The sequence below is a fragment of the Rhinolophus ferrumequinum genome, chromosome 5 (genome assembly GCF_004115265.2).
Source record: "Rhinolophus ferrumequinum isolate MPI-CBG mRhiFer1 chromosome 5, mRhiFer1_v1.p, whole genome shotgun sequence".
Taxonomy (NCBI): Eukaryota; Metazoa; Chordata; class Mammalia; order Chiroptera; family Rhinolophidae; genus Rhinolophus; species Rhinolophus ferrumequinum.
In genome coordinates, this window is record NC_046288.1 from 42,021,690 (window position 1) to 42,040,019 (window position 18,330).

The following is an 18,330-nucleotide window of genomic DNA, read 5'->3' on the forward strand; positions in this document are numbered from 1 at the left end:
CAGTGAATTTGCTAACTAAAGTTATATTAGATCTTAACCTCACCCTAATACTCTCTCAAGTTGATCACTGCCATCAAATCCTGTTTGACAAATTCAGATTAAAGCCAGAATTACATAAATGGATTGCACTGTAAAGGAAAAAGTCATTTTAACTTACAAGTTAGCACTATATTTGGGGCTAAATATTTTCAAATGGCCTGTTGTGTCTTAGTGTTTTGGTATTTTGGTTGTCTCTTTTAGTGTTTTAGAATACTACAGAGGGGGAAACCTAAATGTGACCTTCCTAATCTTACAGATGAGTCACCTAGTCCAGAGGACACCAATTTGCACAAGTGCAAAAGTTACAAGGATTAATGGGTGACTCAGCTTTTCTCAGACCACAGCCCTCTGCCCTCTGCCTCATGACATCTGTATTATTTTATCTAAAAAGAGTAACTGCCCAGTATTTGTACAGCCCAGTATTGAAACTCTCACTGAATGTGTTCTCAATCTGGCTCTTTTTCTTTTCCACTTAATTAGACTTTTTTTCTCTCTTATTGCATATCAAACAAGAAAAAAAATCGCCTATAACACTTCAGCCACATAACATCTGCTTTTAGTCTTTTTCTATGCATTCATATATTCTTAAAAAACAAAAGTGGGCTTATGAGTGTATACAAAGCACGGAGATGAACGGTATCATCTAGAATCAGATAGTCTGTGTCTGAATCCTGGCTCTCCCACAGCCTGGAGATTTGAACTTGAACTACTTACTTAGTCTTTAGATGGTCATTGGTAATCAAGGGAGACAATCTCCCTGGTAGTTACAGAGATTAAATGAGATAATGTCTGTGTAAAGCACTGAACAGAGTCATTATCTCTGTCTGGTTAGCACTCAGCAAATCATAGCTATTATTATGTAAACTGCACTATTGGTTCCCTGTCATTCAATACCTTGCTACAGCTTTATACTTAATGCTGCAGTTTTCAATGGTTTGTGATGTATCATAAGAAATTTAACCAATCTTCCTATTATTCACGAAACATCCTTGAAGCTATGTCATTGCACACACCCAGATAAATTCCATAAATGCTGGAGCAAAAGGTTATGCCATTGAAAAATTAATACATGTATCCAAATTTTCCACAAAAGTTTGTGCCAAATTCAGTCTCTCAACAATTTAGAAGGTTTCTTGTTCTCCTAAACTCTCACAAAAACTGGATAGAATATTAAGTTTAATTTTTTAGAATTTGACTTACGACAAATGGCTTATCAGTGTCTTAACTTATATTTCTTTGACTTAGTGAGTGAAAATAAACTTTTATATTGTTTTATGATTACTGGTTTATTTTTAAAATTTCTCTGTAAGCTCTTTCCCCATTTCTTTCTATTAGTTTTCTAGATGGCAGAACGAGTAAACAGAAGACCCTGGATCTCTGATATTATTGATCTGCTGGACTATCTCTAAGTTGCTGAAGTCACTGTCACCTTTTATGTACCTTGCATTCAAACCATAGAATTATCAAAATTAGCATTTCTTTACAATCCTAATTGAAAGCTTTGGAGCCATCTAGAGTCCACACCCTTGACGCACACATTGGAGATCTAAAATGGCATTAGCAGGGGTATGTAGTGGCCATGTGCTTTTGCAGGTAGTGTTGTGACATAAACAGACAAATAGGGAAGATGTCCTCCAGTGAAGGGAGCAGACAGGCTCATTCATGAAATCACTTGAGCCTCGCTTCTGAAAACTTGAAAAATAACTGGGAGATGTGGTGGGGTTTGGGGTGGGATGGAGGTGGTAATATCCTTTATAATAATCACACCAGTGAGGGGCTTGCTTGTGCAGTTTTCACACAAGTATCAGTGTGTGATAGAATGTCAGCATAACTCACAAGCAAAGGATACAAATTTGTTTAATATTGATAAAGGATATGGCTTATTATATTGAAGAGCAACCTAAGCACTCTTCTCATTAAAGGAACAAACTTCCTGGACCTGTAACTCCATGAACAGGTGTCCTAATAACAAAGTTCCCACAGGGACCTATGACAGGCTCTCTTCACCGAACTTACAGCATTTTTAATACCCTCTGTTAGATTAAAATATGTATACATATATATATACATATATATATATATATACACATACATATGTGTGTGTGTATATATATATATATATATTTTTTTTTTCCTTTAACTTCCATGGCTGAAAGTGTTTTTGTAAATAATGTTTCATTGAGCCAAAAATGGTAGCCTAAACGACCTGTCTTGGAGTCTAAACTGCCAGCAGCATCGCTCAGTGGAAAAGAACAGCATGTACACCCTCCCAGTTCCTGCTGGAACTTCAAATTAATTTCCAGTGGCTATTTCTGCAGATTATTTTAGCCAGGCACCGTTGAACTGCAGGAGCCTCCCCTTGTTTACACGTGGGCTTCCAGGACCGTTGTCCCAGCCAATCTACAGGAGTGGACATTTCTTTATGCAGACTCTGGGCCTATCCCAGAGCTGGCCCCACTTCACCTTCTCCACCCCTTGTCTATAGCTCATGCAAATTATTTCAGGCTACCCCTTTCTTCACCCTTCCCCCACTTGATGTATTAAAACATTTGCAAAACTCTGGGGCAGGGGACATGCTGTCTTTCCCACCTAGCCATGTTGCTGGTGGTTTAGTCTCCATGCCCCAGGACTGGTCTTTTTGCTAGCATTTTTGGCTCAGTAAGGCCTTGCTTATAAAAAGGCTTTCAGCTACGAAAGTTAAAAATTTTGTGCTTAACATTCGGCCCCTAATGTGGGCAAAGCTTTGGAGAAGCAGAGAGAGGTGCTGCTCTCTCGAATCCGAGCATGACGTCCACAGAACCCCCGTGAGGCTCATCGGACTCTGGGTGCCATCTCTTTCTGCCCCTCCAAAGCCTTGGATCTTGGGAACCCTCACTCTGTAATAGAAGCATATGTTTTTATTGCGACAGGGTGGTGTATTCTTTCAGGAAAGTTTCCATAGGTGCAGCTCAAAAAGTCATGAGGGTTTGTTCCTTCATGTCGGTACCAGGTCAGTACAGCGAATGTGAAGGAGAGACTCACTGGTTCTTCATCTGACTTGTGATTTTTTTCAGAGGACACCCTCAGTTTTCACGTACCTGTATTTCTTTTTTTGTCTTTGTCTGAGAGAATTGGACATGTAGTGACATCTGGTGGCCATTCCATGTAATTAATTTGGGGTTTTGTTCCAAGTCAAAGCCATTAGCTTAGCTTTGGCAATTCTATAAGGGTCAGCTTTCCAAAGTGAAGATAATAGAATAGGCAGTGACCCACTGGGGAGGAGCACTCACAAAGCAGCATTCTACTGACCAGACACTATTTCTCAGACTTGATTGGTTGAAAGCAATTTAAATTATAGGAAATCAAAACTCCATAACTTACCCTGCCTCTTCCCCAAAACACTAGGTTGTTGCTCTGAGAGAAAATATGGGACTGACTTGTGCATTTTTTTTAATCTAAATGCATTAACCTTAATAAAAAATGACAAGTTAGAATGAGAATCTTTTTATCTTCTAAATTTAGATTAGCAGGAGAAAAAATTTGTGAAGCTAGTTTCTTGGGCCTACCGTGTTTCCCTGAAAATAAGACCTAGCTGGACCATCAGCTCTAATGCACCTTTTGGGAAAACATTAATATAAGATGCAGTCTTCTATTATATCATATAAGACCCGGTATCATATTATATTATATTATATTATATTATGTTATATTATATTATATTATATTATACCATATTAAAATAAGGCCTGGTCTTACATTAATTTTGCTCCAGAAGATACTTTAGAGCTGATTTCCCAATAAGGTGGAAATTTTAAAAATATTATCAAGATATAAGATTATGAAAATTGGTATATTTGAACAGGATTTAATAATTGATCAGAAATTTGGCCAAATTGGAAGTTGATTTTTCAGTCTAAAAGGAATATTTTAAAAGTTTCATCAGGTCTTCCTGCTGAGTAATCAGAAATACAAACCCAATCCACAGCTGCCTGAGGCTGGGAAACCAAAGGAAAAAATTGAGAAAGCGGCACTTTTAAAACACAAGCAGGGCTGGCCTGTGGCTCAGGCGGATGGAGCTCCATGCTCCTAACTCCAAAGGCTGCTGGTTCGATTCCCACAGGGGCCAGTGGGCTCTTAACCACAAGGTTGCCAATTCCATTCCTCAACTCCTGCAAGGGATGGTGGGCAGCGCCCCCTGCAACTAAGTTTGAACACAGCACCTTGAGCTGAGCTGCTGCTGAGCTCCTGGATGGCTCAGTTGGTTGGAGCCCATCCTCTCAACCACCAGATTGCAGGTTTGACTCCCAAAATGGATGGTGGGCTGCTCCCCCTGCAACTAGCAATGGCAACTGGACCTGAAGCTGAGCTGTGCCCTCCACAACTAAGATTGAAGGACAACAACTTGACTTAGAAAAAAGTCCTGGAGATACACACTGTCCAGCCTCCTTAAAATTGTCAAGGGCAAATAAAAAGTTTTGTGTCTTCTTGCCTTTCTCCTACACAGCGGGGTTCAGCACTGGACTGCAGATCCAGCATGATTCTAGGTCTCTGCAAAAAACCACGAGGACCATTTGGATAGGCCTGAGTATCTCATGGCCTTCTTTTGGCACAGGGAAGCAAAGGTCCAAATTCCCAGGTGGAAGCCTGCACCGTGAATGCAGAAAACAAGACTGTCAGGGTTGGATACAATGGAATGGCAGCCAAATGGGTACAGCGATGACCACTTGCCTTGCAGGAGGACAGCAGAGAGAAAGCCGGATGCCAAGTACCCTTATGTGTGCCATGCCTAGCTGAATGCCATCAGGAACAAAACTCGGTCAACGTGAAAGGCTCTACTACTATGTATGTGGCCTTGTTCCAACGTAATGAATGTGCTAAGCTCGCCATCCAGGCAGGTATCAGGAAGTTATTTTCATGTCCGATAAATACCATGATGGTGAGGAGACAACAGCTGCAAGGCTCATGTTTGTATGGCTGGGGTGACCTTTAGGAAATTCACACGAAACTGCAGCAAGATTGTCACTGACTTTGATTCAGTTAACAGCAGCGAGTCAGAAGCTTCAGTGAGTTACAGCTCATGAAACCTCTAAAAGACTGGAACCATCTTCTCCTCAGGAGCTGCTGATGCCTTTCATCTTGAAGTTACAGGTAACTTCTTAGAGCCAGTTCAGCAAAAGCAGACATCTGAAAAATATAAAGCTTCAAATCGCCCTGACTCTCCCTCCTGTCACGTGGCATCTGCATCTGTTTAAGCTATTGATTTAGGGCTTAAGATAAAGGAGCCTGTAGAGGGCCTGCCACAAAGGGCTGAAGTGGGGTGCCTTCCCCTTTTGTGTCCCTGTTCACTGTGATGCTGGTGGCTCTGCAGAAGGGCATCAGCATGTCTTTGTCATGCAGTGCGTCTCACAGCTGCTCCTCCTGCTACATGTGCTGGAAGGGCTAATAAATGATTGTGTTCTTAGCGGGATGAACAGAACATCTAGCCCAAATGAAGCAAAACATGTAGTGCCCTTGGGGAAAAAAAATCTAGGACCCACATGACAGTGGCATTAAAATATGTGCTTTAGAGATTTAAGGAAACTCCCACCCACCCACCCAAAAACACTTAGACAGGATGGCGCATCTGTCCTGACGGTCGATGAGCACGACTGAGCTCTGGATACTCTCTGCTTCTGCCGTTCTGCTTCCCACTGGACAGTGCGGCACATTGTCCCTCTGGAAGAGGGCATCTCTGTTGTTTTTGCCTCTTATTTTTCTTTTGGTCACAAGGAGGTCTTACACTGGTTTACCTGAATAGTGAGTTGCTCCCAGAGGGGGCAGCCTGGCTCCTCCTGTCGTCCCTGAGGCCACGCTGTGCTGTGGTGGTGGGGATTGTGTGGATGCGAGGGTGGGTCAGGCACCACTTCTGCCACCTGGAAACATGTTGTCACTCCTCCACGTGCCAACTCCGTTTATCTCCAAGGCCACTCCACAACCGGGAGTAAATTAATTCCTATCCTCTACGTGAAATGTGAGGAAATTCAGCCCGTCTCAAGGCGGTTTATTCCAGATCTATTGGTGACGGGAGCTCATTTGTGCTCCTGGCCACATGTCTTCCTTCACTGACACAAATCGCATCTTCCTAATCACTGTGACTTAGGGACTATGTGGCTGTGCACCTTTAATCTCATTTCATTTTTAATAAACATGCCCGGTACTTTTGTTGACAAAATGGTTTCCTTATTCTAAAGATAATTACTGTTTTCAAGTGCTCTTATATATTTATGAATTTTTATTTTGCCTCTGAGGTTTTGTATTCCATAATCTGGGACATTTTGTAATTTGGCTGCTTACCATTATTAAATTCTAAAAGAAAAAAATCTGTCTTCTCTAGAATTATTAGTAATTCTGTTTATGTTCTGATCTTGTTGTAATCTGTTTGTTTGTATGTTTTATATGTGGTATAGAGAGTTTTTCTACCTCCAGAAGGTATTGTTAATTTTAATATTTAATTGGCTTATATAAATGAAGAAATATAATAGGAACTAACCCATTATTTTCCAGATCTAGTAAATATTTATATTAAAATGAGATAGGGCAGAACACCCGGGGGACAGGAAACAAAACATCAGCCAAAGACAAAAACCAATAAACCAGGATTGGGCACAAACAGGCCAGAACTGACCAAGACCAAGATGGTGACCTCCAAGTAACCTCCAGCCTCATTATACCTCATTAAAATATATTTCCATACTATATAACACACCCACCATCGCCATGACACTCCAGAATAGATCATATAAGCACAAAAACAGGGTATATCACCGATTCTCAGAAAAGCCCACCCATTTTCTGAAATTAATAGAATATTCCTCCCTTTCATTTCCCTGTAAAATCCCTACCAAAACAAAAATTACTGCCATACCTCAAATCGAGGTTGTCTCTCCCTCAGAGGCAACCTCTGCTCTGCCTATGGAGTAGGTCTCTAACCAATAAACTACTTTCGCTTTGCTATCTGGCTTGTTCTGAAATTCTTTCCTGCACATAGCCAAGAACCCTCTTTCCTGTAGCAAAAGCTAGTTTTAGTTTGAATAGACATGTCTTTTAAGGTTATTAACTTTAAATATAATATTTTGTTCTACCTGGGTTTATAAAAATAAGTTCATGTTATCTCTGTTACAAAATTTGTTAATGGCTTGGACAATAATTGACTTTAAAATCTCATACTGTTATTAAGAGCTAATAAATTAAATAGATAAAAGATTCTCGATAACACTTTTTAGTAATAATTATGTTGTATGATATATATGTATATATAGCATACATATTATATATACACACACTCATATACACACACAGACACTTAAACATAGTTTCCCAAAATCTTTTCATAACTTGAAACTTTAGAGTTTTATTAAGTTACATAATAAAAATTATTAAATATCAAAAGTAAGTTTACCTACTTTTGGCTTCCTATTACAGAGAAATGAAAAGATAAATATGGATCTGTTAATGAATAAACTTTTAAAAATGTTTAGCATAAAAATGGCTAGGATGGTAACTTTATATGTGTTTTTTACTATAATTTTTAAAATAGGCATATGAAAAGCTAATTGTAATACAAAGGAGTATAAGTATCACAGGATACATTTAAATTCTTATTAATTTTAAAAGTAGGTGTTGTTAATATTTATGGCTGTTTTGCTTAAGTATATTTTGTATATGAATGATAGCCATGTGGGTGTGTATATATGTGTATATATATATATATATATATATATATATATATATATATATCCCCTGTGGATTATATTCCTGTGTGAGGAAGAATATATACAGAGAACTGTGAGTAAGACAGGGTTATGGAAAAAGAAGGAACTGTACCAAGAAAAGGAAAAATTGATTGACCCTTCTGATTATATAATAATCAGGTAATGAGAGGATGTGATATGTCTTACAAGATGATGTATTCATCAAATGCTATAAAAAGAAAAAAATGTTACTTCAGATTCAAAGAGAAAATGGAACGTTATGTCCCTAGAATGATGTAGCAACAATATGGCAGGGCACCTGCTGATGCTAAATGATATTCCGACATGACCAGTCACAGGGGGTCTACACGCTGGTGATCCTCAGTTAACTTAATTCATGCAACACTGAAAAATGGTAACTTTTAAAAATGACATTAAATGCAATGTGATCACCTGAACTGGATCTTGGCACAGTAAAAGAGTATTAGTGGGAAAATGGTAACATATGAATAAAGTGTGCAGTTGAATCAACAATAATGTACCAATGTTAATTTCTTAGTTTTGACATATAACATGGTATATAAAAGGTTAACATTAAGAGAAGATGGGCAAAGGGTACATGGGAACATTCTGCACTATCTTTGTAACTTTTCTGTAAATCTAAAATTACTCCAAAATTAACAGTTTATGAAAAGAGGGACGGGGAATATCATTAAGGTTGTACCTACCCACACAGGAACACAACAATGAGCTGCAGTGATGTTCTGATGACAGCACAGAGGGGAGTATATACGCTTCACTTCAAAATAACCCAGAGAGACATGGGGAAGCAGTGACTAGGACAGGGGCACGAGAGAGGCTTCCACACACTGGTAATTCCTTTCTCATCACCTGCATGGATGTGATCCTTTTATGATAAAGGGAGTGTACTTTTTATTACATTAATGCTCAATAAAAAAGAAGTTGAAAAATACTTATTTATTAGTATAAAAGTTAGAATAATGCCAAAATAAATGAGATGTACATGTGGGGAAGAAAAGAACCTATATAGGGCCAGTCAGAGCAGTCATTATAAGTAAAATACGCAGAGCTGGGAAAGAACTTGGAAATTACCAACTCCTGGCATAAAGTTCTTTATGTTGGTGCCCTGGAGATACGGATGCAGCTGGGCTCGCAGGCCCAGACATCTGCATTTGAGCCAAGTTCCCAGGTGATCTGATGCACACCCAGATCCAACCACTGAACTACCCCAGGAAGGGTAAGTCGCCAGGTTGCCTGCTCTCTACATCTGCAGTCCAAAGGCCCAGCCAGGACCCCTGGGATATTCTAATTCCACAACAGATAAATCTCAGTAAGACCTACTCACCTTACACGGCTGATCAAAGCTTTTTCTAACAGAATGGCTTTACTACATTATAAATAAAACTGAGTTTTCCAACATAGTTTAGATTTCATACTTTTACTACAGCATCGATACATTTGTTATTTACTTATTAAATAACGTCACTTTATAAATTCATGCAATATTGAAGCTAGAGGGCACCTAACCCACCAATTTCTTTTAAAGATGAGGAAACTCATACCAGAGATATTAGTAACTTGTCACGAGTTTCTGGAATTCTTCTTTAGTCAATAAAGTAAACTACACTTCTCCCTGTGGTTACTGTCTGACTAGATGAACTTATAAACAGTACAGAATATCACTAGTTTATGACTTGGGTTATTTCAAGTACAATTCAGTTCATGTGATTTCTGTGAAAGTTTCTGTTGAAAATTATTCTGGCTGCACAACAGTATGATGGCAAATGAAAAGACAACAAAATACTTCATTGAATACTTAAATCAAAGTGTTCCACTTTAATGTGTAGACAAATTATGTAAATCAGAGAGGAATTCAGGAAAATTTCTTAAGAAATAACAACTTTAGGTAGGCAATTGTAAGGAAGATAACAGTCATGCACGCCAAGGCCACGTGATTCTTCCACAGGCCCCAAGGTGAGAGGTCGATGCCCTGGTTTATCAAGTATTCCTCGCCGGTACAGCTGAAATGCAACAGAAACAGAACATGACTTCATTCTCACCATCTGTCCGATTTCACTCAACATATTCATTGTTCCTTCGTTAAAGAAGCCTATAGGTTATCAAGCCTTAAATAACTATCCCTTCATATAAAATAGGTAACAACGAATGCTTACAATCCTCCTAGGTATTATGCTAAGCAACCTGCACATAACGCTTCAGTTAATTCCTAAAACAATTCAATGGGGTAAATATTATACACATTCAAGACATAAAGAGACTAAGGTTTAAGGAACTTAGTCAGACTCACAGACTCACACTTTGAAGTAGGTTGCCTCTCCTGATTCATTTGTTTCCAAATCTATGATGCTGCTCTCTTCAAAGGGCAGAAACATTTACCAAGTAATTTTTCACTTACTCCTGATGGGGAAAACCTCAGCTTTAACACGTGACATCTAGCGGTCTCACAAAAATTATCAATGCCCTGTAGGGAACTCATTACCCACAAACCACCCGTACAAAAGAAGGCAGGCTAAGAATTCCAACTAGGAGGAGAGGCGAGGAAGGGCTTCCTGCCACAGTTGTACTTGCTCAGCTCTTGCACCAAGAGTGGAATGAGCATTTCTGAGGCTCAGCGACAACACCTTGCCCGCAGGCCCTGCAATCAGGTGTAGGCCTTGTAGCCGGAGGAGAGCAGGATGCAGTACCCTGCCACAGGTGAGACAAGCACCTGGTACTAAAAATACAGACACAGCTATTACCTGGTACCATTTTTGTATGACTCTTAGAATTTACTAGTTCCAAAACAAATATCATACCCAGATCAAAAGAGCGTGAGTGGGCAGAATAAAGAAAACTTCTCTTCATACAGGTTTCTGGAAATACACTGACCCTTGAACAACACAGGGTCAGGGGGTTAGAGAACTGACGCTCCCCACAGACAAAAATTCAATTATAACTTTTGACTCCCCATTAAATTTAACTCTAATGGCATATTGCTGACTGGAAGCCCTACCCATAATATAAACAGTTGATTGACACATATTTTGTAGGTTATCTGTATTATATACTGTATTCCTACAATGAAGTAATCTAGAGAAAATGTAATTTAAAAAATCGTAAGGAAGAAAAAATACATTTACAATATTTACAGAAAAAGAAACCACACGTAAGTGAGCCCCTGCATTCTAATGCATGTGTTCAAGGATCAACTACTTCAAAACAGCATTTGTGATATTATTAAAAATTATTTCTGTTCTACTGGAATAGTTATGAGATTTAGAATACCAACATTCTCTTTTCTCTCATTAATTAACCAAAATCAAACCATTAACAACAATCATTGAAAAGGAAAGTGTTACTTAATTTTTAAAACAACTTCTAAGTTTATTAAAATTGACATTTCGTTACTTGACATTTGTTTTACTGACATTACACAAAGAAATGGGATTCCTTCTCAGCTTATTGAAATATGTGTTTCTCCGTCTGTAGGATACCTCCTTCAATAGGTAGTATTCCAAGTCAGTTTAAAAATAAAAACAAAAACTGTACAGAGTTTGATTTCATGATGTCTCATAAACAGAGGAGGAAGAGGCACGTGCCAGGACTGTGGCAGGAAAAGGTTCACTCCTTTCCGCTTCTGCTGCCCTTTTAGCTCTTACTACTGACCATGGGTTGGGCTCCCAGGAAGCCATTAGTTTGTGGATCCACACACTTCACATAAGCCATACAGTGCAGATACTGCAAGGCCTTGCTAAAACACCAAAGTAGCTCATTTCAAACTCAAATGTTCTGAAAATCAAAACTCACACCCACAATCAAAACAGCAAAAGGAACATTTAAAGGTTCCAATACAAACAACACATAAGAACCATTTCTCCAACATAAATACAATCTGACTGTAGTAGAATACCTACAAATTGTACAGCACTTTCACATGCATTAATAAACAACTCGCTTTACAGATAAGAAAACTTAGGCTCAGGGAAGTCACAGACCTGAAGGGACTCACACCAGCTCTGAGCCCAGTGGCCTTTCTGCATCACACCACACAGTAAGCAAACCCATTATGGTACTGAGTGTAAACTTACATGGCAAAGCTACAGGTATTGTTTGCTGTTACATTGAGTCCTGGGCAGAAGTTCTGTCCCAAAAATTCATTATGCTGCACAGCCTGAAACACAAGGAGGAGCAGGGAAAGGCAAGTATTTCTAAATTTCAAAAGGTTTCCAAAAAATTATCACAATCCCATCCTCCTAGTTTAACTTTATTGTTATTTCTAAAAACAAACCAAATATCACATGCACAGTTTTTGTCACACCAAAGCAACTACAATAAATTTTCCTGACAATCAAGAGGTCTAACGATGGGATTCTGGCTCTCATACAAAGGAAATAAAGTATTTGGCCAAGAGGGAGATTTTTGACTATATTACCCCCAGAATTCCTTCCTATCTATCTCCCCAGTGTTATAACCCCATAAACACTATAATTAAAATGATACGGTGGTACTCAATGACTATTCTTAATTCACAGTAGCATCTTTCGTACATTCTTGTTTGTTTTAATCAAAAGCAATTTTAATTCTAGGGAGTCAGAAACTCAATTATATTACATCAATACATACAGTTTTCTTTGGAGCTGATTATCTTTCTAAAGCAAATAGTGGCTATATATATGGTCTTAAATTCTCTTTCAATAATATAAAATATGAATTTTAGGCTCCCATTGTCTCATCTATTTCCCATTGCACTGAAAAGCAACTACATTTTTTTTTTTTTTTTACATCAAGTGGTAAATCTTTCTACTTCACTATGAGTTATCTCGACACTCTTCACCTCAAACAGCATGGTGACTGGGGAAAAAACTCGGGTGATCATCAAGGTGACCTAAGGCTTAATAGAAGGCTCTCCTTCATTGGTCCCCAAATGGATTTCCTGGGAGACTTCCAAGTCCTTGTCTGGGGACATGAGATGGTCAGGCTTTATTTTGTTTGTTCCTAGCTTGGGAACAATGAACCAGCCATGGTAACAGATGAGGAAAACTTACCGCATAGCCGTATTGAGGAATGCTGAAGTACTGAAGCCATGACAGCCAAGGCACTATGGTTCTGAGATTGACCAACAGCCCGGCAAATAACTACAAAGAGCAAATATGACGAGTCAGGACTGGTGGAGTGGTTTCATGACAAATTCTAGAGAATATCCTCTTTAAGTCCCATACAACCTTGTAAACATTACTGCTGGGCCAAGTCTTTCTGGAAATTCTCTCCACTCATCTAAAGACTCAGCATATCCTCTTTGCATGGGTATTCCTCTCTATAGCTGAGGCTGTTTATGGTTTTAAAGGAATGACAATATATCTGTGTTTCCTTTAATTACAAGATCCTTGTGACGGCTTTACTTTCTCTGTGACTGCACACAATGGAAGGTCCATAAGTACTGCCTGTTCTAATGATACGACCACTGTATGTTCCCACCAACAGACATAATGAACATATCCTGAGCTCCTCATGCCCCTCTCTACCTCATAACACAGTAAGTTTGTTATTTACAGGGTTTGCATTCTATCTCCCGATGACTTTAAGAATAATTTGGGGTTCAGAATGCATGCCTGAAGTAACCCATATCCTAGACAGGTACACAGTATAATGTGGTGAAGTATAGCATAAAATATGGTAAATACCTTCATTTAAAGCAACAAAAAGCAGTATTGCAATGGAGATCCCAGGAAGGACCGCTCCAGCAACAGACGGGTACATAAAAAGAGGATCATACAAAACTTCTCTTCACTGGCACTGCCATGGGGGATGGGCATAACAATGACAATGTTGCTGGTGTCACTACATACGTTTTAACTTGTGTTTAATATATAACATCTCCCAGTAAAATACAGTTTTATGAGGGGCTTTAAAAGTTCTCTATATAAACCATTAAACATTAATAAATCAAAGCCTCAAATATATCAAACAAAAAACATTTTTCTCGATAAATGTATCGAAGGACATTTATTTATTGGATGACATTTTAGGAAATAAGGAAGGTTTATCACTTCCTCAGTAAAGTTTAGATTAGTTGTTTCCAATGGCAAGAGTTTGTGCTTATTACCAAGTTTTAAAGATATCTACTCCTTTCTAGCAGAAAGGACTTGGGTAGTAAGTAAATAGATTAAGCATTCTTGTTTACTTCATGTAGGAGGGGAAATGTGACAACTGGTTCCCTTCACCTGCTTATTTATCTATGTGTGTGTAAAACTTAGATGCATGTAAGGTTAGGATTAATAACTTTTAAAAAAGGTATGCAGAAATATATTGATGTAAGAGAATGCCAAGAACTCAGAAAGAATGGGAACTAGTACTGTGTGAACTTTGAATTTTTCAATACTTTTTTAGTACTTTTCAAAACACAGGAGGGACCAAAGTCAGGCAATTAAGGTGTCATTTTCATGAAGAAGTCTTCGAATGAAAATTTTTCTGGTTTTTTAAGTTCCCATTTATCAAGGTTTCACTATATGTCACCAAGAAGTCTCTTTTAAAATCTCATTTGCAACAAAAGGTTAACTAAAGTTGTTAACTAACAGTAGCGAAAAAGGCTGGGTAAGATGAAAAAAAAGCTGGTACATTCCCTAATATGAGCTACACTTTAATATATGGCTTCCTCAAAACTAAGAGTCCCATTTACAGAATCCTCCAAGCAGGTTTTCCGTAACAGGTAAATTTGCAGGAAGGGAATGAGGGGCAATAATTACTTCTCACAGAAGAAGCTTCTACTCACCATCATAAACACAAACGTGATGTTCATGAGAAATGTTGCTAGGGATACCACACTCTGACCTGCTGCTATGGCCAGTGACATAGAACTGGCCGCATAAGCCACCATCAAGAGAGTAAACATCGTGATGAAGAAAGAGTCCACGACTAGCTTCAATCCTTAGGAAGACAGAAAGGGTTAATCCAACTGCCTAGGTCACTGTGTATCTCGAATTGTTTATTGTGCAAATAACATTCTATTTTGAGAAACTGATAGCGGAATGAAAAAAATTCATCCCCTATCAAACCATCCTGGGTCACTAATTTCATTGATCTCCCCCCACCCCATATAATTGCATAAAATGATCACGCAATTTTCTATTTTATACTTACTGCATTAGCACTTTGCCATGTAACACCTATGCTTCTTTATGTGGAATTATTAACAATTTCTGAGTGCCTGAGATGGAGATCTGGAGGCAGCACACCTGGCCAGAATTCTACCGGCTTCTCTTCAGAGAAGGAGAATTGTCAGGGGCACACGCTTTTCACCCAGACATCACCACATTATTCAGTGTTTGCTGTAACTGTGTTGGTGAAGAAACTGGGAAGACGAGGATTACGTGAGCTCCCAGTAGTTTCACTACCCGAGGGACAATCTCAGAACCCAAGACGCTGAGACAAAGTACCACAGAGCTTGGGATTGAGGAAGCCGTGAAATTGTTTCACAAAAATGCTTTATAAACTATAATGGGCTACAATTACGGGTCACACAACCTGAAGAGTTCGGAACTGCCTTAAGACCATGAGTCAGGAGTCTGAGGATCCTGGTTCTACGCTACTTCTGTATGATACACCTTTTATCTGTAAAATGGAAGTTTAAGCTCAAGCAGAGCATTTTCTCCAAAAGCTCTATCAAAAATATACATGGAAACATATGGAAATTCTGAGGCAGTGAGCCTGGGTGAAGCCTAAATACAATGCACAAACGAATCTGTCTACATTTATCAAACAAGAGCTTTATTGAACCCAATATGCTCCAAAGTTTGTATTTTTCACTATCTTAATATATACAGAGGGTGTCAAAAAACATATACACATGTTAAGAAAGGAAAAAACTGTATTAAAATTGTAATACTGAATGTATACCAATAACAAAACATGAATACAAGTCATGTGTATATATTTTTTGGGATACCCAGCATATATGCTTGTGTAAAGAAGTTATATATATTCTTGTGAAAAGAAAGTATCTTCCCCTCACATTGGAGACTAAACACACATACTTTCTGTCATATTGCTTACCTAAGAAGAAGTATGTTATACACGTAAATATAATAGTTGTTAACATCCTCATGGGCAGTAAATCAGATAACAGTTTTCCAAAGAAATAAGATGACACTCTGTAGTAACCACTGATATATTCATGTCTAAAAAACAAAAATTCAGACCATACACCGCACATTAGTTTAAGAAGGCACAGACCAGATGATGAAAACACTTGCTGCACAGATTTCTGTGGCCACCAGGGGTCTAACAGATACCTTCTCACATCCTGCAGGTTTACCCACCCCTGTCACCCAAGTCAGCATCAGGCACCATCTCAGGTGCCCTCCCCTGGGACATCGTCCCACCAAGCTCTGTGCAACGACCCCTCTTCTCCCTCCTAATGGCATCCACTTTGCCCTTGGGGACCCCCACTCCAGGTAAACAGGTTCTGCATCTGCTCCCTCTTCCGACACTGGCTCACGTGAAGAAGAGCACGTCAGCCGCTGATCCCAGTGGTCAGAGAGGGTTTTCTTTCTCCCCACTTCTGATTGTGAAGAAGGTGGCACTGCTATTCTCCACACCCCCAAGTGCCGTTTCCGTTCACTAATCCCTGGTTACCCCTTCCATTTCATGATGAAAAATAAAATGGCACTCCTCCCATCAAGGATTGTGCCTGACAACTGTACGTCCCGGTCAGCTATGAAATCCTATTTTCTTCCCTCTGAAGTCCTAGATCCCCCTCTGTCCCACAAACTCTACCTGTCATTCCAATCTCTTCCACCAATATCTTCATTCTTTCTCTCTCTAATGATTGCTTTCTTCAAGCATATAAAAATAGGGAAGTGTCTTCCAAATTTGAAAAACACAACAAAACAGCCTGCACTTTATTTCAAGGCTGTCTTCAGGCTCTTTCCATTTCCCTTCCATTGAGGGCTAAGCTTGCCCTATATTCTTTGTCACCTTTACCCACCCATCTTCAATTGACTGTTCAACCCACTACTTTCTCTCTACCAAGCCCCTCAAACTTTTCCACTGAAGGTCATCATGACTTTGTATTTACTAAAAACAAAAGATCCTTTGCAGCCTCTTTATTTCCTGCTTTCTCTGCATCATTTGCACTTGCTGGCTATGCCCTAATCTTGAAACTCCTTTTTCCTTTGGTCTCAGTCCCCACGTGCTCATGCTTTTCCTTCCAGTCTCTGGCTGCTTTTTCTCAATTAACATTAGTCATCCCCAGGAAGTAATCTGGGGTCTAAAATTGGATGTGACCAGTTTGACCAACAGTCCCGACACTGGACAGCCGCCTTCCCAGAACAGAGACATACTCACATAAAGAGCTTCTTCTCGACCACAAAGAGCTCCACAGCTGAAACACTGCTGAAACACTGGTTATCTAGCAGAAAGAAGAGCACCCCAGCTCTGTAATGAGAGACAGGGAACTAAAGCATTGCATCGATTAAACGTTTTTAATCAATTTCCTACCTGCGAAACTCTTTCTTCAAATGATACAACGTTAAACAACTATTCTGGTTAAAACAGAGAGGGAAGTGTGAGCCCATTAGGTCTCTCACCATCCCTGTGTCTCCAGAGTGGTGCCCCTGGGACTCCATGTAGCACAGTTTGAAATTCAGGCTCCTGGGTTACCATGGATTGAACTGTGTCTCCTAAAACCCCTATGTGGAAGCCTTAACCCTCAGTGTGACGGTAGTTAGACATCTTTGGAAGGTGATTAGGTTTAGATGAAGTCATGAGGGTGGGGTCCTCATGAAGGGATTAGCACCCTTAGAAGGAAAGGGAGAGACCTCAGAGCTCTGTCTGCATCACTGAGGACACAGCAGGAGGGGCACCAAGCCAGCAGAGGGCCAACATCAGAGCCCGACCATGCTGGCACCCAGATCTCCAGAAGGGTAAGAAGTTCCTTCTGTTGTTTAAGCTACCCCGCCTGGGGTTCTCATTATGGAACCCAAGCTGAGGATTACATAGGTGTTAAGAGTACTATCACTTTGAATTTTAACTAACAAAAACACTGACTATCAGTCCTAATGTATGAACAGAAAAACAGCCAAATAAAGCATGCAAAGGTTAAAAAGCTCTATTAACCACTTTTTCAAAGTTGAGTAAAGATGGAACTAAGATATGAGGAGGCAAAATGAAAAACAGTGGAGGCAAATCTCCATCGATACTGTACTACATACTTTGACAATACAATCATCAGCAAAACCTACACAACACATCGCCAACGTGGTTTCCAACGTGCTCAAAAAGAAAGTAAATCATGCTTATGAAGGAAAAATTAATTTGTGCATGTGTAAGAAAAGAATGACTATTAATGCTTCTCTCTCAGGGAAATAATTAAGGTTTATAAAGGAAAGCACAATTTATCAACACATTGATGGAAATATAAATTTTATATAAAGCATGCTAACATCCCTGAAATGGTGTTGGGATCCCTTCATAACCAAATGACTTACGTGACATTGAGGATTTAAATTGAGCTAAAAGAGATTAAGTGACACATCATTTATATGGCACAAAAATAAGAGAGCAC

At 39.2% G+C, this 18,330-nt stretch overlaps 1 protein-coding gene and 1 pseudogene across 3 annotated transcripts in view; one reads left to right on the top strand and one right to left on the bottom strand.

Moving 5' to 3' along the window:
• The window catches only part of ABCG2 (ATP binding cassette subfamily G member 2 (Junior blood group)), a 101,943-nt gene that overhangs the window by 46,427 nt on the left and 37,186 nt on the right, over positions 1 to 18,330 (bottom strand). For 2 of the 3 annotated variants that reach the window (XM_033106630.1, XM_033106629.1), the window contains exons 11-13: positions 17,112 to 17,201; positions 15,819 to 15,943; positions 14,539 to 14,693 (exon numbers count right to left, since the gene is read on the bottom strand). In XM_033106630.1, the coding sequence (XP_032962521.1) occupies positions 14,539 to 14,693; positions 15,819 to 15,943; positions 17,112 to 17,201 (370 nt within the window). Of the gene's footprint in view, positions 1 to 9,590; positions 9,791 to 11,857; positions 11,941 to 12,814; positions 12,905 to 14,538; positions 14,694 to 15,818; positions 15,944 to 17,111; positions 17,202 to 18,330 lie in introns of those variants that run through there. The other variant, XM_033106631.1, reaches the window with a different exon arrangement.
• Positions 1,591 to 5,099, top strand: LOC117022572 (deoxycytidylate deaminase-like; annotated as a pseudogene).